Here is a 22,819-nt window from a genome sequence, read left to right as displayed (position 1 = left end):
CCTAAGATGTGGTTACAACACTTGACGTATACAATATTCCCAGCATGATTTATCTTAACCGTGAAGGTTTATTTCGCTGTTTTGCCTCTATAGTCAACTATAGTCCGCTAAACCTGCCTATATTATTAGACTTTTTTTTATATTTTTTTTATTTAGTTTTTTGCCTAATATATATATGGAAAAAAAAACACCTAACAATATAGGCAGGTTTAACGGACTACGTCAACTAACGCCTGGAAAATTATGACGACGGCGGGAAACATAAGACGACCAGTGTTATTAAAATTAATATTTAATTTATTTTGATTAAATTATTAAGAAGGTAATGTAAGTAAATGTAGTATTAAAGGTAAGGTAATAACTTTTGTGACTACAAATTCTCAATCTCGTTTTAAATTAAAAACCGTTTCGCAAAACAAAAGAACTAAGCTTTTAACAGATTTATATGTAGTAGAAAAGCTTATAAGACTAGAGATTCCTCTCTGTTGTCAGATAGACTATGTATGAGCTTCCAAAATATAATTAAAATCACATCTTTCAGTATACTACGTATATCCTGACCCTGCGGTTCAGATAACCTAACAAAAAAGGAAAGTTGCGTAAATCCTGTTTTTCACTCTTTTGTGGTTGAGCTCAATATTCCTGTGTTATGGACAAAAAACTTGACATACATAATATACATTATCCTTTATATTTACACTGTCGACTTTTCAAGAGCAGCTGCAAATATGCTTTTTGTTCACAAGTATAAACATTGTTTGCGTTGTATTTATAACAAGAGGCCGATGGGCCTAAGCGGTCAGATATCAGTGCCATTGACAATCAAGAGGCCTGTGGGCCTCAACGGTCATCTGACTCATGGCACAAAACAACAAAGTCATAGTATAAAGTATTGGTTAACGATTTATATAAACAATACAATGAACTCCTTAGTTGAATATGTAAGTTTCTGAAATAGGTAAATGTCATTTGTTGAACAAACTTGGTAGCACTTCATCCATATATGGTTGTAACCCATTCAAGGATTAATATAAGGAGGAATCAGATTTTAAAGCCAAATTCCAGCAAAGCTCCCATTTTGGACCTCCGCAGCACTATCCCCATGGGTCTTAGCTCGGTCCTTTATAAAATATGATTGTCCTTACCTAAAAATCCTCCTTCTGAATCAATTAAAACCCCTGTAGACCAATTTTCATTGAGATTGGAGACTGAAACCTGAAAACAGGATGTGGGCCAGCGGCCATCTTGGAATACCAAAATCTTTACGAAAATGTTTGCATGTTGTTCGGCATCAATTAAAACCCCTATAGACCAATTTTCATTGAGATCGGAGACCGAAACCTAAAACAGGAAGTGGGCCAGCTAAAATTAAGAAAATTTGCCCTTTTGGGGCCCCACCCCTCAGCCCCTAGGGGTCGGACCAGACTCATTTATATAAAATATGATTGTCCTTCCCAAATGATGTTTTACACCAAATATGAATGAAATCCATCCAAGGATGAAGGAGGAGTAGGATTTTAAAGCTAAAATTAAGAAAATTTGCCCTTTTGGGACCCCATTTCTCAGCCCCTAGTGAGCTTAGTGAAGTCACTCCTTAGAAGAAACAAGAAATAAGAAACTTTATTGACAGAACAGAACAAAATGATCTGGTACAGATTGAGAAATACATTACCTCTACTGATACACTCCTCAAAGACAATGACAGCATATTTGAAAATTTGTCACATCAGTCAAAGATGCAAACAGAGAAATCAAAACAAGACCTTGACAAACTGAAAGATGAGACACTCTCACATTATCAGGAAATAAAAGATGACAACATTCAACTCATAGCGATATACAAACAGAGACTTGAGATGTTTGACAAACAACTCAAACAACAAATACAGAAATGTAAGACAGTACTTCAGCAGGGCTCTCACATAGAAATATACGACACCAAATGTGAAATAGACTCCCGAATACATATTCCCGTAAAACCTGGCTTAGGTAAAGTTAGCTTCACTCCAAACAATACTCCTAAAGATTACCTGGTACAAGCCTTAGGAAAGGTCACCACCTCAGGTCAAATTTATGCATCCATTGACCAGAAACGGTCAGTATCATTATCAGAGGGTCAGCAACAACCTTCATCACAACAACAGTCAGAGGATAAAGGTAAGAAAGCAGTGGCCAGGAAAACACTACTGACAGAGACCAAGGTGGTGGAGGAGTGGAGGTCTCCATCGATAAGTGGCATTTATTCTATATGTCATACCACTGATGACCATATTTTATTGTACATATACGGTCATGGTGACCCTATTGGGTGTTAAAAATAACCTCTCCATTTAAAATGTTAGTGGTTGTTTAACAGTTCATACTACCACTACACAGTTCAGTTGACTAACTCACTAGTAGAACGATGGTCGAAATTTGGTTGGGTGGTTTGTTTGTTTGATTAATTAACGTCCTATTAACAGCTATGGTCATGTAAGGACGGCCTCCCATGTATGCGGTGTGTTGCGTGTATGTTGTGCGAGGTGCGTGTTTCGGGAGACTGCGGTATATTCATGTTGTGTCTTCTTGTATAGTGGAACTTTTGCCCTTTTTATAGTGCTATATCACTGAAGCATGCCGCCGAAGACACCAAGCAACATACCCCACCCGGTCACATTATACTGACAACGGGCGAACCAGTCGTCCCACTCCCTTTTTGCTGAGCGCTAAGCAGGAGCAGAAACTACCACTTTTACAGACTTTGGTGTGTCTCGGCCAGGGGACAGAACCCAGAGCCTTCCTCACAGGGGCGAACGCTCAACTCAAGGCCAAAAGTGAGGCGGTGCCAAGGGAGGCATTAGGAAGGATAAAGTCAGTTAGGAAGAATAGAAAAGATAAGATCCTAAATTTAGTCGCCTTTTACGATCATGCAATAGGGGCAGCAGGTACAATTCTAACGCCCTACCTGCAGGGGTGGTTGACCCACAATTTGTTCAGTCTGGATTTGAAGCAATTAAGCGTTGGTGATGTAACCACTTCCACTGAGAGCGAGTTCCATGTCTTAATTACTCGATTAATGAAGAAATTTCCGGTTGAGTTTAGCCATAATCGTTTTTTGAAGAGTTTTTTCGAGTGTCCTCTAGTTGCTGTACCCGTTAGTTCTCTGAACATAGTTGTTTGATCCAGAATGTCTATTTTGTTTAAAATCTTGTAGACTTGAATCACATCTGCCCTGTTTCTTCTATATTCTAAACTTGGTAGCCCGAGTTTCTTGATACGCTCTGAATACGATAAGTTTTGAATTGATGGTATCCTTTTAGTTGCTCTTCGTTGTACGTTTTCCAGTGTAATTTTATCACGTGTCAACATTGGTGACCAGATTGTGGTTGCGTATTCCAAATGGGGACGAATTAAAGTTTTGTATAGAGTAATAAACATGGTCGGACTCATATAGGTGAAGGTGCGGAACACTATTCCCAACATCCTATTCGCTTTTAAGGCTGCTGCATTACATTGTGCTGTGAATTTGAGTTGGTTGTCAATAGTGACTCCAAGATCCTTTTCCATGGTTACTCGAGAGATAGTAGTAGTGTTGCCTTGTGTTGTAAGGGTGTAATTGTGGTTTCCCAGATTGTTTCCAATTTCCAAGAATTTACATTTGTCTGTGTTTAGGCTCATTAACCATGTCGACGTCCAGTCACACATTTTGTTGATATTTTCTTGCAGCTTAGAACGTTCTTCATCTGATGTGATTTTTGCTGATAGTTTAGTGTCATCTGCAAATAGCTTTATTGTGCAGTCCAGCATATCTGACATATCGTTAACGTAAATTAGGAATAGGATTGGTCCCAGCACACTCCCTTGTGTACGCCACTGGTGACGGGTAGTTCTGTTGATAGTTGACCATTAACTGTGACACTTTGAACGTTGTTGGCTAGGAATGCAGTTATCCAAATTTTCCCTCCAATACTGTAGCTTCTCAATTTGTGGATAAGAAATCTGTGTGAAACCTTGTCAATCGCTTTACTAAAGTCTAAATATATCACGTCGATGTTACTTCCTGAGTCTAGTCCACTATACTAATCTTCAAGTATTTCAAATAATTGTGTAATACAAGATCTCCCTGGCCTAAACCCATGTTGGTGTGGAGTAAAGAGATTATTGTTGTCCATATGCTTAAGAAGAATATCTCTGATTATTCGTTGCATAATTTTTGATGGTACTGAGGTGAGGCTGATGGGCCTGTAATTATTGGCTTCTTTTTTCGCTCCTTTTTTGAAAATTGGTGTAACTATTGCTCTGTTCCAGTCTTTTGGTAATATTGATTCATCGAGTGGTTTCCTGTAAATTATGGATAGAGGTTTTTTGATGACATCAGCAGTTTCACAAATGAATTTAGGGTGTAGATTATCTGGTCCAGGAGATTTATTGGGGTTAATTCTTTTAATTGCTTTGAGGACAGTTTCTTCGCTTATGTAGATATCCGTCAATAAGCTGTTGACTTGTCTTGGAATAACCACTGGCAATGGTAGATCCCCGTCATTAACGAAGACACTGGAAAAGATTCGCAGTTGCTTCGTTATTTGTAGTAATTGTTCCGTTTCCGGCTTCGGTACCCCCTATCGTTGATTTAGTCTTGGTTTTGGATCGGACTCGGGACCAAAAAAGTTTAGGATTTGTTTTGATTTTCAGAGGTAAATCCTCTTCGTACTTATATTTTGATTTTCTAATGATTTTTGTTGCATTGTTACGGGCTGCTTGGTAGCTTTGGAAGTTCTCAGGAGTCTTGCTATTAAGGTATTTGTACCATTTTCGTCTTTTCAATGCTATTGCTGCACGAGCTTCCTTGTCAATTTCTGGATTGTGTGGTCGACTGGAGTGTTGTACCCTACTCACTGGTATATGTTGTTCTATAATGGTTTGGAGATGTCCAGTAAAGTACGTCCAGGCGTTCTCAATACCATCTATATTGTTTAGGAAGTCACAGTCAATGGTGTACAAATCTTCCTTGATAGCTTCATAGTCTTCTCTCTGGAAATTTAGTTTCCTCACATTGATGTTATTGTTTACCGGATTGGTGTAGCAGATCATTTTAAATATGATACCCACATGGTCGCTTTTGCCAATACTGTCTAGGTACGCAATGTTTTCTATCATTTCCTCCTCATTTATGAATATTAAGTCTAGTAGAGACGGGATTTGGTTTTCCCGAAGTCTTGTTGGTTTTTTTAGATGTTGATGCAGGAATTTGTTCCTAATAGTTTCAAGAAATTTACTTGCGGGGTTGTTCAGACTTGCCATTGATATTTGAAGTTCCCAATTAATTTCCTTGTAATTAAAATCTCCTAACAGCAATATATGGGTTGGTTTGTTGTTGTCTATCCCATCAATAATTCTGTTCAGAAGCATGTTGTTTTCTTCAGTGCTATTCGGGCTCCTATAAATACAACATATATGAAGGATGTCTCTATTTTGTAGCTTGATCTCGCATTTGACATAATCTAGACAATGGTGTTCCTTAATTTGTTCTGCATTCAGATATTATTGGTAATAATGTAAATAATGGTTCCCCGCGATTCACTATCTCCGAGGTAAATTGACGTGTACCCGTCAATGTTGTACAAAGCTGTGTCGATAGGTAACGTTGTAAACTTGTGTTGTTGTAGATCAGGTTTGTTCGTTGTCGTCATACATAGTTGTGTTTGGTAGGCTGAGTAGCTACTTGTTGTCGGGTCCACGCTCATCATTCTTGCCAGTATTGGACTTATTGGTAATTTGGCATTTCCACTGTTACTGGGATATCGATGAGGATTTTGTTGAGTACTCATCATGGTTGGTTCAAAAAATTGATACAAGTAGCACCAGGGGCAGTAGAATGATTGGGAATACTTGACAATGACATATTTTGTAGTCCTTTTGAACCTGTCTTTGGGTTTGGCATGGGTCGGGATGGGCCTGTGGCAGAGCATCAGGTTACCTTCCCTTCCTGTTGCCAATAAGACAGTGTGATCATTTTCTGGTTCCCTTGGTATCGTTGGAATAGGTGGAGTTGGCCTTTTATCCTTTCTTTCGTTCTTTCTTTCTTGCCTCTGTTCTCTTGTTAGGTCCCTGGTTAGGATCACTTTCCTAAAGGGTCCTTGTAGTGCGTCTTTGATTGTATGCGCCTTCTGGAGGAGATGTTTTCTTTGTTTCTTAACCTTCATCACTGGGACAGTTGGCCTGATGTAGTCATTTTTTAGTTTTCCCATTCTGTATATTGCGGCTTTATTTAATTCCTCTAACCCTAAGGCTAGACATATATGTCGGATTTGATCCTCATCCTTTGTCTTCCTTCATTGTGGACTTTCTTCGTTGGATGGTTCAGGAACATTGAACAATATAAGATTAAATTCTTTGCTTTTCCGTTCCTCAAGCTCTTTCATCCTGTTATCCACTAATTTGGTTACATTGGTTTTCATAGTGGTTTCAATGGTAGATTTAGTTTGACTAATCTCTCTCTGAATGGTGAGTTTAGTGTCCATTTCCAACTTGGTTATTCGTGTATCGATACCAGTGATTCTCTTTTCATTGGACACGTATAGTTCCTTAATTGACTTATCAATTTTGTCGAGGGTGGGCTGTACCCGGGTACAGGTTCTGCACGTGTAGGCTATTCCTGTTGATACACTGTTAACCATGTGTTGGTAGACTTCGTCTGGCACTTTGGTACACCGTTGACAAAAATTTTGCATGCAGTTCTCACACTCTAGATGTTTAGTGTTTGTGTACAAGGGAAGATCACATTTACAATAATTGTTAGTGTCATTAAGACCCCTCTTCCTTTTGTTTTGTGTAGATTCACTGTTACATATATCCAGTCTTTCTGTACACTCACTTTCGTCATCCATATTTGAATTTATGCTTGTTACTGACATTGCTCCTTGATAAGTTTTATTACAACTTTGCGTAGCCAGTGTTTAGCTAATGTCTCCCCTGGATGCATATGAATACCATCATATAGTAAGCTGTACGAGATACGCTTGGTAACACGACTCTTATTGCTTTTCCTAGTCGTTGTTAGATCCTCGTTGAATTTAGGTGCAAGTGTTCCCAGTCCAGTATTGAAAACGCGAATTCCATTGTTTAGTTCGTCAATTTTCAGCTGCAGGGTATTAGTACTGTTTATAAACAGTTTTCCATCATGATGCCCCTTGGATTTGTTCCATAGGGTTATGGAGTGATATGGACACTCTAATATAACAATTGACAGTTTGTCTCCATGCTTTTGTTTCAATGGAGTAAGCCGATTTAGTTGCTCAAGAATGTCAGAGGGCGAGACTCCAGTATTAATATCCAACACATAAGCGGTTTTTCTGGTAAGATCACATGTTCCACACCAAAGTGCAATTAACACAGGGCCACAGGACAGAATATAATCCAGATTCTCAATAATTAGAAATCTTGTTTCCTTACCGGGATACACATGCCATTCAATGGATTTTTCGGTGTCGTTCTTATAGTTAACTTGATTACGAAGTTGTCTCCCTTTACTATCTGAGATAACTTCGGGTAGACCGGATATTGTTTACCTCTGTGGCAGTTTTTTCTAAATATTTGTTTAGTCTAGCTATACTCATTTAGAAAGTCATGAAGGTTCCAGGTATATAGATTTTTGTTGTTAGTAATTCAGTTTCGTCTATGATGCCTAGACCAGTCTATTCACATGAACTTTGTTCAGTCATCGCGTGTTCCCTTCCTTCACGTTTTTTCTTTACACTGGTGTTATAGATGGTAACTGTACATAGTGTATGAAATGCTTAAATTAGCTAGTATGAATACAAAATACATTAGTGTACATGAACTAAAATGTATTTTATAGTTATGTAGTTCGTTTTCGCGGGGGCCCGTCATGCAGAGGACATGTTAACACGATTGTTGGATTTAACCTGATCGCATATCGTAGGTAGCTGGAATCAGCCGCACTCACATAACTTTAGTTATATAGTTACATGATTGGATATGTTTCAGACTTTCCAAACCATTTATACAGCCAATATTGTCGAATTTCTTTGTTGGCTCCTTCTTCAAATTTTCCTCGCATCCGCCATTGATGCCGGAATTACAGGGATAAATATCTTGTGACCAACCTGAAAAATAATGTTGACATAATGGTGACGTCAGTAAAGTTGGATATTGCTTTTGGTTAATGATGCTTTCACTGTGGATTTATCATATTTTAGTTCAAATATGGATACTATACTTATAGTGTTTAATGTGCATAGTACAATACATTATATTAAAAGATTATTTGGTGATGGCAGCATTAACTGTATTATGACTAAAAATGTGAACATGTTTATTTGTTCACTATAAATAAACAGGTACTCAGGACAACAAATACATCTTTTTATTTTCCTTGAATGTTAAAATAAACTATCATGCAAGTAAACACATGGTTGAAATTGATTGTGAGTAGATTAATTGGCCCTGTATACCTCATCAGTATCTGGAAAGTCAACAAGCATCATGGCCATTGGCACCTCCTCGGTATGATCTGTACATGTATTTGTCGCTGTGTGCCTTGTCGAGTACTCTTCATCCCTACACCTACAAAGCTTACTGAGTAAACGTGCTGATCTTGGATTGCATGACTGTTTATAATTATTATAAGCAAATAGTTCGGGATAAGGGTGGTTATCTGTGGGTTTGCCGTCAACAAAATGACGAGAACAGTCTGTGCCGTTTATTTGGGTCAAAGTCCTCTCTTCGCAACAGTTCCACCCATCGTTTTCGGGCTTTCGGCGATTTCTTTTGGGATGGAAATGGAAAAAAAATTCAATGCCGCTTATAAAACCATACTTCCCTCTTTTACAATCTGCGGAATTACACCCTTCGGCAACACACCAGCGGTTCGCAGACGGCATTTTGACAGGAGTTGCCAATGTAAATAGAAGTAGGACCGGAAGTAGACGTACGTCATAACTAAACACAAAAACCGTCCGGAAACCGGTAACTCGGAAATCTCGTAACTACGTAGGGCCGTTTTCGACTATACGGTTTGACTGGTTGGACCTAAGTGTTCGTTTATTAATAAAAGACGGACCTGGGGCTTTTACATTGTTTTCAGACGAGCCTAAGCAAAGCCCTCACAGGCCTGTATCAAAAACTGCAGGTCCGTCCGGATTTATACTTGAAATAATGACTTTAACCAAGGGTCGAACCAGTTGTTCCGAATAAACGAAAACGACCTTGATCACATCTGAGCTTGATTTCTAGATCTAGAGTCAATAAGAGACAAAAAGTTTTAATTATATTTTTATAAATTAAAGTTATGCGATAAATGTAATCTTACACTCCTGACTATGTAATATGAAATTTATCAAACAAGTTAAATAATTTGATATAACACTCACCTCAAGCTTGTGGCATATCAAATTATTGATAAGCTTCATATCACATAACCACTCTGACATGTAAGATCCTCCTTTATATAAAATATCAGCGGGGTAAAACTTTTAACAGGAAATTCAAATCTTATCCCATGGATCAATAATGCATAAAATTAATTGGCATCCTTCCTCAGATTTCTGAGATATTATATAATCACTAAAACACAATGTATAATATAAATAGATTATATATGTTATTGATTCCAAGATTTATATTTAAAGTGAATAGTCGGGCAAAGAAAACCAGTCAAAATGCGTTCAATGGCCTTCCAAAAGTTCTCACATATCAATACGACGGTCAAGTTCTGCTTACGTTTCCCAGTTCTGACTTGAAAAGTTGAAAGCATTGAAAGCGAGGCTGCATGAAATGTAACCATAGTCAGCCGGGAGGACGTTTTAGGATTCCTATACTTTAAATTAATTTCTACTTATACAGACAGATTCAGACGAGAAAGTTTATTTTTCTATTCCATAAGAAATTATACTGGATACATTCACACCATTTTTACCGACTTTAGTCATCCTTGCCCGACTATTCACTTTAAAGGACTAGGTATGGTAAGGGTCTTTTGTGGCCCCCAAATTCGATATTTTTCAAAGTCTATTATTTTAAGATGTGAATTTTCCATTTCAAATATTAACCACATATCTGACAAAATTGAAAGTGCTATTAGGTAATATAGAAGTTCTCGTTGCCATGGCAACCATTTTTATTATGCATTAATTATGCAAAATGTGAAAATTTCATCAAAATTGACCCTTTTTATGCAGTTTTTCATCTAGCGCATTCTAGAACAAACTATATATTTCTCAAAATAATGTATTCTTAGTGTCTGCTATTTCCCTTCAAATATAAAATTTGTTGTAGGTTGTACTATATTGCTTTTAAAAGAAGACTATCAAAAAATATGCCAAAATTGACCAAATTTTCAAATTTGCATAACTTATGCAAAGTTACCATGGTTATATAGCAAAAACATACTTTCTGTCAACAAAAATATTATTAAGTTCTTATCAGGGGCTTATTTAATATTTCAAACGCAGCAACTTAATTTCTAGATACTAGGGGCCAAAAAGAGCCATTATTATATCTATAGTCCTTTCTTGTCAAAATTGTACTCTGATGATGAGTATTATATATTGTGTACAATTTGTATCCATGTACATGTACATAATGACATACATTGTGAACCAGGTAATCAAGTCATTAAATTAATTGATCATGTAAGTATATATCGGCCGACCATCACTTCGCCATTGAAATATCCTTTTTGAGGATGTGGATGTGGCACAGTGGTACAAGTCGTTGGTATGTTTGGCTAGGCGATTTGGTGCCGTAGATTGCGAGTTTGAAGCCCAGATAGGACACGAGTCATAAAACTGTCATCCTTCATCACTTGTGTTTCTGATCAGATATTATTATAATATATACAATATAAATAGACTACATCATGATTTGTTTTTATTATTGTTTGCTTTGTGAAATATATCTGGACATAATAGGCTATTTCATAAAAACAAAGTTAATGATCTACTTTTTTTTTTTAAATTTCAATTGTTTAAGTTATTCATATACTGAATAAATATCCACAGCAACTAAATACTATTCACAGTATGTGTACTGACTACATCACAAATTTACAATCATTTTGAGTAGCAACATTACAAACATAGCACATTAGCAACACATGTATCATATGTCTATCACTGTAAAACCAACTTTCTTCTGCAGCAGTTACTAAATTGTGCAATTGTTATTTTAAAACATTTAACAAGAGAGACAAAATGTTTTGCGGATTTATTATTAAATTGAAATATCTTAAAATCCAACTGTGCAAGAATTGTCTAAAATAATAATTTGCAGAGATAAACGTTCGCTATTTTACTTTGATTTTGATTGCAAAAGAAATTTGGTTTGCAGTATATCACAGTTTATAGTTGGTTGGTTGGTTGCTTAGATTGAAAAATTAATCGTAAATAATGATGTCACTACTTTTTTTTTATTTCATCGGGGCATGACAACTAATTTGTTTGCAAACTTTTGAGAGAATTCTCTGTTTACAAGCTTTATTCGGATTCACACAGTTTGCAAACAATTTTTTCTCATACTTTGAGAAATTAAAAATAGTGACATCAATGCTTCACAGAAAATAACAGAATGTTCTCATGAAAACCAATAATGTAACAGACCCATGATCACAAAAGCTAACATCTACCATCACAAGAGGACAGAAAGACAAAGATTGAAATCAGTTTTTAAACGTTCTCTTCATCAGGAGACTCTGATTTATAAATTTGCTGATTCCGACGCTTAAACTTTTTGGATTGGGGACTGTCCTCACTTTCTGACCCGTCGGCGCGCTTGCTTGTATTCAGAGCGAGGCTGTTTGTTTTGCGAGTGACCTCAGTGTCACTCCTTTCATCACTGCTGGCGGGACTAGACTGGGTCAAAGGTCGTAGGGTCAGAGTTGGTCCTACTAAAGGATCCGTGGACAAAGCCTGTTCTTTCTGGGCGGCCATTATGGCTTTGAATTCATCCTCGTCATCTTCATCATCAATGATGGGAACTTTTACCGATTCTGACGACTCTTTCTTTTTCCTTTGAGCTTCCATAATGTCTTTGAACTCAGCCTCCTCATCGGACAAAGAAATCTCCTCTGGGTTAGTTTGGATACTTGAAGACAAGTCTTTCACTGGATCGCGATTGTCAATAGACACATCCCCAGTCGTTCCCAGGGACATTATACTGTCATCCGCATTACTGGATGAAAGTAAACTACTATAACTCTGATCACTGTCTACAAACGACACAAAACTAGGTTCACTGTCACATTCTGTTTCATCGTCATCTACATCGTCGTCGTCGTCGGCATCACAAGCGCCCTCCCCGGAGACGTCGAGGAGATTGTTTGAGTCCTGGCCGAGAAAGACAGCGTTGGGGTCAGTTATGTCCAGCATGGTACAAATCAGGGTAGTTTGTGGGTTAACCATCGTGACTGGAGGACTCACTTTAGTTTTACCATGATTAGGGTCAAACACATCCACTGTCCGCTGAAAATTGTCCGGTATATATAAATCACCTCCAAAATCTTCTAGAATTCTGTTTTCTTCTTCAACTGTAGGCTTGAACTCCCACCTACAAAATTTGCAAAACATTCAAAATATACAGAATGATGTATAATCTTTTGTTTTGGGAAAGATGAAGAGATGACGACTTATGTTGTGAAGATAAATGCAAATGCATAGTTTGAATCTAGATAATAGCAATACCAGAATGCTCCATTCATATCCCAAATATCGAATTGTGACTGTTGTTTTGTTCTTGTTTGATTTGTTTTTTGTTTTTGTTTTTTTTTGTTTTTTTGTGGTGGGTGGGGGGGGGGTGGGGGTGGGGGGGGGGGTGGGGGTAGATAGGTGTAGGATTTATTTGGGGGGTGGGGGGGGGGGGTGTAGGTATGAATGGACTCCCATGTAGAGGTGTGTGCGTGTGTGATGCATGTTTTGGGAGACTGTGGTATATTCTTCTTGTAATAGATGAGCTCTTGACATTTTTATAGTGCTATTCTACTGAAACATGCAGCTGCAGACACTAGACAACACAGCCCATCCAGTCACATAACCGTATACTGATAACAGGCGGGCAGGGCTGTTTGTTTCTTTCTTCTTACAATTTCGCATTATCTTGAAAGCGTACGTACCTTGTTTGACTGCCTGGGCCCGGCATATAACTACTGCCTCTTTTTAGACTGAGTAGGTGATTGGTGAGTTTGAGGACAGCCAGCCATTCTGTGTCTAACTGAAGTTTAAGGGTCTCTTGGGGGTCGTGTGGTACGTCAAGTATCTGGAAAAGGCTAACACCTTTAAGTTTGTCAAAAGTCACTATAAAAGAATATACTATATAATATATTTACATTACCACTGCATAGTACCTATATGTTGCTGCTAAACCTGATATATGATGATTTGATTTTGAATTGATTTCTAGTATTAACATTGTCAGTTAGGCTCTGGAGTACTAATACCTTCATCAGATTTCAAAATGTCTCAAATAGACTGGGTTTAAGTCTGTGTAAGTATTCACTGAATTGACCAATATGAAATATATCGTAATTGAAATATTTCAAATGGATTAATGTGTTGTATTATAATTATCTTTGTATCATCTACTGATATTGGCTAGTCGGTTGTCCATGACAACACATCAGAATCTACTGGCACACACTATTACCCGGCAAATCATAGGCTGTTCAATCAACGGGTATTTTTCTGTATGCAGACGTATAAAATTAATCTTCATACTTTATCTTTTATCTATGTTCTTTTTAAAATGTAGATGACTTAAATGTAAATATAACCATTGATTGTCATAATTTTTGAAATGCATTAGTGTGAACCGGTAAGTAATATAAATTGGGTGTTATAGCATATCTACCATGGTGCGCTAAGGTGCACCACTGTGCGCTAAGGTGCACCACTGGATACTATGCATGTCAAACATATGACAACCAATTCAATGGTTAAATGTCATGTACATGTACTGTATAATTATCTGCTGCAGTTAAATTTCAGCTACTAGATAGTGTGATATTGTGTTTTTCACTTAAATTTCAGCTACTATATAGTGTGATATTGTGTTTTTCACTTAAATTTCAGCTACTAGATAGTGTAATATTGTGTTTTTCACTTAAATTTCAGCTACTAGATAGTGTGATATTCTGTTTTTCACTTAAATTTCAGCTACTAGATAGTGTGATATTCTTTTTTTCACTTAAATTTCAGCTACTAGATAGTAAGATATTCTGTTTTTCACATTTCTGTTACTCTGAAAAGTGCAAGTAAAAACATTCTATTGAATTCCTTATAATAATAGATGACTAAGTATCAAGCTGATTTCTACATAGTGAAGTTACTTGTTTTAGATGTTTATCCTGAGGAATGAATAAATTATTGGGAATGAGGCGGTCTGTCAACAAAATAAACTACCTCTACGTAATCATTTACATATTATTCTAAAATGTTTACCTGTAAAAATTTCCTTCTGGGTAAGCATTTGTCAAGAGATAGGAATTTGGTAAGCTTTTCTTCACCTGCAGGCGCCTGTAATATAAAAGGTATTAGAGATTTCCATTTAAAAGACAAAGCAACACAAAACAGGCTGGAACAAAGTCAGCTCAAAGACTAAATATTAAAACTGTTTTAAGTCCCTGATAATAAAAATAGATTGTGCAAAGGACCATTACTGCATTTGGAAATCAGGAAAATCATAGAACTCTTAAATATACTGTTAGAAGAATAAACATTTTATAATGTAAATTAGACTACCTTGTGTTGTACTATGGCTGCGAACTTGACGTGGAGATGAGCTGAGAACCAGTACCGTGGCTGTAACTTCATCAACAATTCTTCGGCTGGTGGACTCCCTAACGTTCCAGACTCGACTTCGTCCCTCAGGAACTGCTTTGCCTTCAGCAGCTGTGAGGTGTTACCGTAGTCATAGATACCCCGCGGCCAATCATGGGTCATAAATATGTCTATAGGTTTTGTCAACTGAAAACAGACACTTTAGTCAATAATATGCCTATTTCAAGATACCAAAGCGAGATGGGTAAACTATGATTTACTGTAAATTTGTCCCACAATCAAGTGATTATGACATCAGATTTTGACATGATTTTCGTGACATTGCTATCACTGTAAGATTTGAGGTCAACAGTAAATTGTATTTAAACCATGTTATTTTGGTATCTGAAAACCCCTGTATTATTATTAAGAAATTATTTAGTAAATTTAAAATTATAAAGGGTTATTTTACATAATCAATATCAAATGTGATAATAATTATATAGTGTGAATACTCTCTATCATCTCACAAAAAACTTTTCCTTATTTGCATATTACAGAGTTATCTGCCCTTGCAGGTAGGAATTGATTGTGACATCATGTGTTTGTGAGCTTAGCGTCATACTTTTCAGAGAAAACGACGTTAATTATGCTCACAAATAATGATGTAACAAACGAAACTTACCAGCAAGGGAGGTAACTCTGTATTATGCAAAGAAGGAATAGCATTAATGAAATACTTGGTAAAATGATATAAAACTAAAATCAAATTGGATACTAATTAGTACTAATTTTTCTAGAAATTACATATGTACCTGTTTCAGTCTGAAGACTTCCAAGTTACGGATATGATAAGCAGCTCTCTTAGATTCTTCATTGTAAGGAGGGTGTTCGAAATGACCTGTACAAAAACACAATTACTCACATCGGCATCAAATGGTAGAACATTGTTAGGAATAATGTATTACGGATTGTGTTTGATTTAGAATCTTAAAAATCTGAGAAAAGTCTTTTAATGGAACTATTCATAAAGTTATTGCACAAAGCCAGCAACAAACAAAAACTACTTTTTAGATATTGTTAACATATTTGCAGTATAAATTTAATCTGAGACGTTGAGGCCTTGAAAAGATAATTCAAGACTTTGAGGCCTTGGAAAGAGAGGGGTGGTAATAGGGAAGAGGGTGTTTAATGGGTTAAATATAATATGTAGAAAGACAATATTTACCTTTTGTGAAGTCTTTCCCCTTGTAGATACCCGATAACCCTCCGATTCTTATACCACCAAACTTCAACACGTTGGCATAGCCTACAAAATAAATACAACACATTGGCATAGCCTACAAAATAAATACAACACATTGGCATAGCCTACAAAATAAATACAACACGTTGGCATAGTCTACAAAATAAATACAACACGTTGGCATGGCCTACAAAATAAATACAACATATTGGCATAGCCTACAAAATAAATACCTTAAGTCACATATCTATACTTGATTGTCACAAACAATACACAGATCAATTTGAAATAACTCTGGGTTCTGTTCACTCACTAAAACACACCATAGTCTAAAAAATTGGTAGTTTCTGCTCCTGCTTACCACTCAGTATATAGAGTATGGCGACTGGTTTTTTGTCCATTGTCAGCATAATGTGACAGAGTGAAATGTGTGAGATTAAAAGAGCAAAGTCCACTATCACAAGAAGACACGACAGGAATATACCACAGTCTCCCAAAACAAACAGAAACTCACTTACTGAAACACACTCAACAAAGGTAGGCTTTAAATGACCCTACCTTGTACAATTAAGATCAGGTCTTATCAAAGAAACCAATTAAAGACAGCAGAAGGATATCTGAAAGTTAATACTAAATGAAAAGAAGCTGTCACATGAAGAAGTAAATCTAAATTATGTTGGTCTACATACCTAGGTAGTAGATATTGGGAGCCACCCAGCCACCGTAGGGAAGTTCCTGTAGGTAGTTTGACGCCTCATGGTTACCTCCTATAAATATGGTCAGGACAGGAGCCACCTTCTCCCCTGAGTAATATCTGTGGTAGTGATCAGAAGTTTAATTTAGTAAATGTTACATAACTCCCTTTATTATACTGTACATTTTAATATTACAACCTGTCAAAACTGGCCCTTGTCTCCCTGGAGTAATATCTGAAGTAGTGAACAGAAGTTGAAGTATAATTAAAGAAATGTTACATACCCCCTTAAGTCTACTGAACCTTTATGCATTGAACTGGGCCCAGTTTCATGAACATTTAACTAAAATTTCCCCATACAAAAGCATTACAAAGTTAAGGAAAAAATCTAAAGTTAAGGAGCTTTCCTTAAAATCTATAATGCTCTCCTATGGAAATTTTTAAGTTAAGGCATTAAGGGATTCCTTAGATTTAAGGGATGTTCATGAAACTGAGCCCTGCATTCAGTTGGCAATTATGGGAGTCTGACAATGACAAATTAATGAAACCAATTATAATTTCAATTGATAACAACCCAGATGGTGAGACCTATAATAAAAATCTCAAAGAGATTTTGCATCTATAGGGAATAAACAAACCCTGAAAAAAATACCATTATAAAATTTTCCTATTTATCATTTGAACAGGGAAGAGAAACATGAAGTATGTTCAAAACATGTAACAACAAACTGTCATACTTGTAGAATGTGTTCATTCGCTGATATTTTGGAGGTACCGCCATGCATTGTAGATCACTTTTGTTTCTTACGGATTGGAAGTCACCACATATCAACAGTAGATCTACTTTGAAGTTTTCTTTCTTTTCAATGAATTCGATCGTCTCATAAATCTTGTCCAGTTCACCATGACAACAGCCTTCAACAGCTATCTTCATTCTGAAAGTAGGCTAATATTTCATAAGGGGAGGTAATCTGACAAACATATGATTTCCATTGGAGGAGGTAATCTAACACACACATGATTTACATAAGGGGAGGTAATCTGACACACACGATTTCCATTGGAGGAGGTAATCTAACACACACATGATTTACATAAGGGGAGGTAATCTGACACACATGATTTACATTGGAGGAGGTAATCTAACACACACATGATTTACATAAGGGGAGGTAATCTGACACACATGATTTACATTGGAGGAGGTAATCTAACATACACATGATTTACATAAGGGGAGGTAATCTAAGACACACACATGATGTACATGGGGGAGGTAATCTAACACACACATGATTTACATAAGGGGAGGTAATCTAAGGCACACACACGATGTACATGGGGGAGGTAATCTAACACACACATGATTTACATAAGGAGAGGTAATCTAAGACACACACATGATGTACATAGGGGAGGTAATCTGACACACACCTGAATTATATAAGGGGAGGTAATCTAAGACACACACATGATGTACATGGGGGAGGTAATCTGACACACACCTGAATTATATAAGGGGAGGTAATCTGACACACACCTGAATTATATAAGGGGAGGTAATCTGACACACACCTGAATTATATAAGGGGAGGTAATCTTACATAAAGATGTACCAAAGGTCATGATGTAACATAATAAACAGGGCCATTTTTGTTTATACAGTTTACTGATTGGACCTTGTCGTTCGTTTTTTTTTTTATTATCATTTATTTCAGACAGACCTGGTGATTTTATATCGTTTTCAGACAAACCTTAACAAGTCCTGCATAATACCAGGATTTATACTTGTATTTGAAATATTTACTTTTAAGCAGGCCAACTACTTCAATCATAAAAATGAAAACAGCCCAGGTTATTACATTTTCTTCAGAACAGGAGGTTATCTAGCAACATTGTACTTCTATTAGGTGAGACAATCTGACACATTTATGCAGAAGAACAGAACAGGGAAAATACACATTCCTGTCGAGTGTCCTGACCAAGAATCGAACACGTGTCTCTGGCATGGAAATCTATGGCTTTAACCAACTGAGACAAAGAAGCATGCTCCATCAGCTGAGAGACAGATACTGTATCTAACACTATGTACAAACCACACCGACCCGCTCCTTTTTCACTACTCCCCCTGTTTTTCTTGAGATTTCATAAATCTCATGATCAACCAGAGACTCTTTAACCACCTTCCATGGGTTATTTAGTTGGGCACCAATGTACAAGAACAGGGAACAATACACATTCCTGTACATGTTGATTGCCCCATCCAGGAATCAAAACCCGGGTTTCCGGCATGGAAATCTACAGCTCTACAAACTGAGCCAAAGAAGCATGCTCCGACAGCTGAGCGACAGACACCATATCTAACAATATGTACAAACCACACCGACCAACTCCTTTTACATTTACACAAGGCCAAGTGGGTATTTTTACCATGGGAGATAATCTGATAAACAGGTATTTATATCAAACAGATAGGAACTTCAAGCTCTGAACTCTGGACTGATGCTGCTCTATATCTACTCATATTGAGCCACTTTTAAATAAGGACATATGGGATAATGACCGGTATTGGTCACCTTAATATATAGTTAAAGATTGTGTTATGGAATGGGGTAATGAAGCGAGAGGCTGGAGTTGGAAAAAGACAGAATCATTTAAGCCAGATTATAAGCCCAAGTTCATACAATAATTAGTGACGTCACAATGGCCAGTTAAGCTCCGCCCACAGGTGGTCTAGCTTTGATGGTTTGGCTTTGTATTGCTGTACAGTGTAAATTTTTAATTAACGATGTTTTCCTTATTTTCTGACCAATCCTTAAATGTACACCAAAATGGAGATCGGATTATTCCCTTTCCAATGTTGTCTTCCAATTTTCGCTGACATTTCTGTGTCGATAGTTATCAACTTACCTGTATTTTTTCACTTTATGTCTCTACTAAACCCAAGCCAATTCAGACCACCAGTGGCCGTAGCCTTTTCTATTGTTCTGACCAGTGTGACGTCAGCCTGAATGGCCCTATTCAAAAGCATTTTTAAATCAACATATATGACAGGTGGTAGCCTGGCAGGATAGTTGATTCTATTGCTATATTTCACTAATTATGGGTCAATGCAATCAACAGACATGTTGTGCTCTTTCATGCTAGCTGTGTTTATAGTTTTACATTATTAATTCCTAATGTTTCTATTAGTGAAGCTGTATGAGCCAGCTGCTGTTATATCAAACTTGCGCCATGGCACATTTTCTTTTCTAGTTGTCAGACTCTAGATCTATGCTAAACAAATTAAGGAGCTAAACACAACTGTGCTTGTGTAATCTGTGACATAACTGCCCCATTCACTCATACATATGTTTGTCATCACACACCAACCAAGCTGTTTCCATGCACTGATGCAGTAATCTTTCATAAGCAGCACCACATGCATGTCAGAAATCAGAGAAATATTAAAAATTAAAACGTTTAAGCACCGCAATAAGGAAAAACACAGAAGGGTCTGCAAAAAGGGTAAAATGTTGAAGTAGTTGAAACGAAAAAATAAAAACCTTATTGAACGAAATGTATAAATATAAAGTGACAAAAATATATGCGATTATCCCAATCACAGGCGTCTGCTTCTGGTTTGATAAACTATAATAACCTACCCCTACTATATGTTCATATAGTAGGGGTAGGGTAGAACATTGTATTTTTCAAAACCCAGATGCAGACGCCTGTGTCCCCATGCACCAATTAGTACTTCAGGAGCCGGTTTCATTGGAATGTGCAAAGATACAATCATTCTAAGACAAAACATTAACTCTTACGTGATTCGTGTAGTGTTTAAAGCTCCGTTGACATGGGGAACGAACAAGATATACCCAACTTCCGCGTCAACCCAAAAAAGTTCGAATTTGGCTGGCTTTCTACCGGAAGTATAAGACCGGTTTTTGATAACCGGTTAGATTGAATATCCATTTCTTTACATCTTAAATTTAAATTAATTTACCAAATTGTCTTTTCCATATTTAAAAGAATCTCAAGACTATGTTTTTGTAACAAAAAGTAATACAAAAATTAAATCTAAAAGATATACATTATGCTTAAAAATTGTCGTAAACAAAAACAGAATTACGACATCCTCCACTTCCGGTGAAAACAGAAGGGAAGAAAATGATTCAAACTGCTATGGTAAACATTTGTTTCTTCTTAAACTGGTCGCTGTTACCCGTTTAAACGTACTTTTTAATAAGGAAAAACTTACTGAACAATGCATCGCGTTGGAATTATCATTGTTAGAATGTTACTGAATCATAGAATTTCGTTAATACGAAGTGTGCATTAATATTTTGCTACCTGTTCGGCCACCACATCGACATCGCACTTGGGGATTATGTGCCGTTTTTGTTTGTATTTTCCGCTCACCTAATCTCAATTATTTATTGTAAATTGGGTAGCAGTATTTTTTGGCATTGTACTCTTTGACTGTTACTTTTATGCTCAATGGAAATTATGAATTATCTGATTATAGTATTTTTAACTGTGTTACATTAGGCTAAAGCAGACTAAATCAGACTCATAGATATACACTATGCATTATTGGATGCAATATATAAACAATCTCATGTTATTAAAAAATCTTGCATAGGGGCGCATTTCACATTATGTTTACCAGAGGTAGAATGACTAAATTAAAGTACCATGTATGTGATACCTGATAACGTCTGTGCAGGACCTATATTGTTTCAATAAATTGGTGATAGTGTAGCGGGATTGGACTGGGTCCATAATCGGTGACCAGGTAACTCAGTCAGTAGAGCACTCGACTAGTGTTCATATAGTGTCCCGGGTTTGAATCGCGGTATGCCCGCTGCATTTTCTCCTCTCCTAGCTGTTACAGATTTGGCGCCCAACTAAATAAGTAATCAATGGTGGTGTTGTTTGGAAGGGTCTCGTATGTCTTAGAGGACGAAGACTTCGAGAAAGGAGAGAGGAGTGTAGCGGGATTAGACTGGGTCGATCAAATGTGACCAGCTAGCTCATGTAGCATTTGGCTAGTGTTCAGAGGGTCCCAGGTTCGAATCCCGGTCTGGCTTCTGCATTTTCTCCTCTCCTGTTACAATAGATTATATTGATGTTAAAAGTTGATATCCTGCTCTAATGTCAAATCAGCAGGAAGATTAGAAGGAGTTACATTCTGTCATCACTCTCACTAGAGATACACAAAACCTTGTTAGGTATACATGGTATGTGAATTAAATTCTACTGTTCATTGTTTTTTTCTTTTTGTTTCCTACATTAGGAGGTGGATGACACAGTTGGCTGCGTGGAGTGTTTACTGAGTGGAAACCAGGAGAAGTGGATGAACTCCATAGTGTATGTATCTGTGGTATAATTTGTAAAATGATTTAGTACAAACCTTGAATATCTCAAAATCTGGATAAACAACTAAATCAAAAACATGGAAGAATAGTCTAATGTACCGTTTCTAAATCTAAATCCATGGACAATATTGTCAGAGTATTATTTTATGTATTGAAAAATGTCTACATGCATATGAAAAGCATTTCACAATTTCTCTAGATCTCTTACTGAACATATTTACCACAGACAATATGGGAATGATGACATTATTCAGTTAGTATTTAGTTGTTAGTATTTGATATAGGTAACCAAGTTACCATGGTCACAGGTCCTGTTGTTTATTTCTAGATGCCTGAAGAATGGGGTGATAGGAAACAACAAGCAAAAGTGTGTTGTGATCAATCAAGGTGTTATACCAAGGTGAGACTGATCCTGGCTCAATAAACCAAACCACTGATTTAAAGATTTTGATGAGTCCTCTGTTTCACTCTATGTATATACCTTCTAAAGTGTATGAGTTAAATGTTGAATAGAATGTAGATTATACAAATTAAATAATAATTACACAGTGTGTTTACAGGTAGTATAAGAAATAAGAAAAAATAGAAAAATTTTGGTGGTAAGGATTAAATTACCAGTAGTAATTAATTTTTGAAAAGACTGTACACGTACATCATACAAATTAAGTATATACATATAGGATGTTTACAAGACAGCTACTTCAAAAATGTTAATTTGATGGTAAACTATTCCGTCTTTGCATATTACAGAGTTAGTTCCCTTGCGGGT

At 36.7% G+C, this 22,819-nt stretch overlaps 3 protein-coding genes across 4 annotated transcripts in view; 1 reads left to right on the top strand and 2 right to left on the bottom strand.

The window, feature by feature from the left end:
- Window positions 1-2,940: 2,940 nt before the first annotated feature.
- LOC138310892 (uncharacterized) lies at window positions 2,941-3,795 on the bottom strand. Its single transcript, XM_069252219.1, has one exon. The coding sequence runs from the start codon at window positions 3,793-3,795 to the stop codon at window positions 2,941-2,943; it is 855 nt and encodes a 284-aa protein (XP_069108320.1).
- A 7,640-nt stretch (window positions 3,796-11,435) lies between these two features.
- LOC138311223 (lariat debranching enzyme-like) lies at window positions 11,436-20,612 on the bottom strand. Of its 2 annotated transcripts, none has more exons than XM_069252715.1 (9): window positions 20,494-20,612; window positions 17,425-17,622; window positions 16,683-16,807; window positions 15,976-16,056; window positions 15,563-15,648; window positions 14,730-14,954; window positions 14,430-14,504; window positions 13,106-13,248; window positions 11,436-12,543 (listed from the first exon to the last, which is right to left on the bottom strand). In XM_069252715.1, exons 2-9 carry the CDS (start codon window positions 17,619-17,621, stop codon window positions 11,664-11,666), a joined length of 1,812 nt encoding a protein of 603 aa, XP_069108816.1. In that variant the 5' UTR covers window position 17,622; window positions 20,494-20,612; the 3' UTR covers window positions 11,436-11,663. The 2 variants fall into 2 exon arrangements, with proteins under 2 accessions (XP_069108816.1, XP_069108817.1); XM_069252716.1 differs by having other exon boundaries at window positions 17,425-17,633; window positions 20,494-20,608.
- The window catches only part of LOC138310890 (armadillo repeat-containing protein 8-like), a 3,595-nt gene continuing 1,301 nt past the window's right edge, over window positions 20,526-22,819 (top strand). Inside the window, exons 1-4 of the mRNA XM_069252218.1 lie at window positions 20,526-20,601; window positions 20,796-20,857; window positions 21,969-22,042; window positions 22,379-22,450. Of these exons, the coding sequence (XP_069108319.1) occupies window positions 20,526-20,601; window positions 20,796-20,857; window positions 21,969-22,042; window positions 22,379-22,450 (284 nt within the window). The remainder of the gene's footprint in view (window positions 20,602-20,795; window positions 20,858-21,968; window positions 22,043-22,378; window positions 22,451-22,819) is intronic.

Source organism: Argopecten irradians, chromosome 16 (assembly GCF_041381155.1).
Source record: "Argopecten irradians isolate NY chromosome 16, Ai_NY, whole genome shotgun sequence".
Classification (NCBI taxonomy): domain Eukaryota; kingdom Metazoa; phylum Mollusca; class Bivalvia; order Pectinida; family Pectinidae; genus Argopecten; species Argopecten irradians.
The sequence above is the reverse complement of the archived record's forward strand: the minus strand, read 5'-3'. Positions and strand labels throughout refer to the sequence as shown.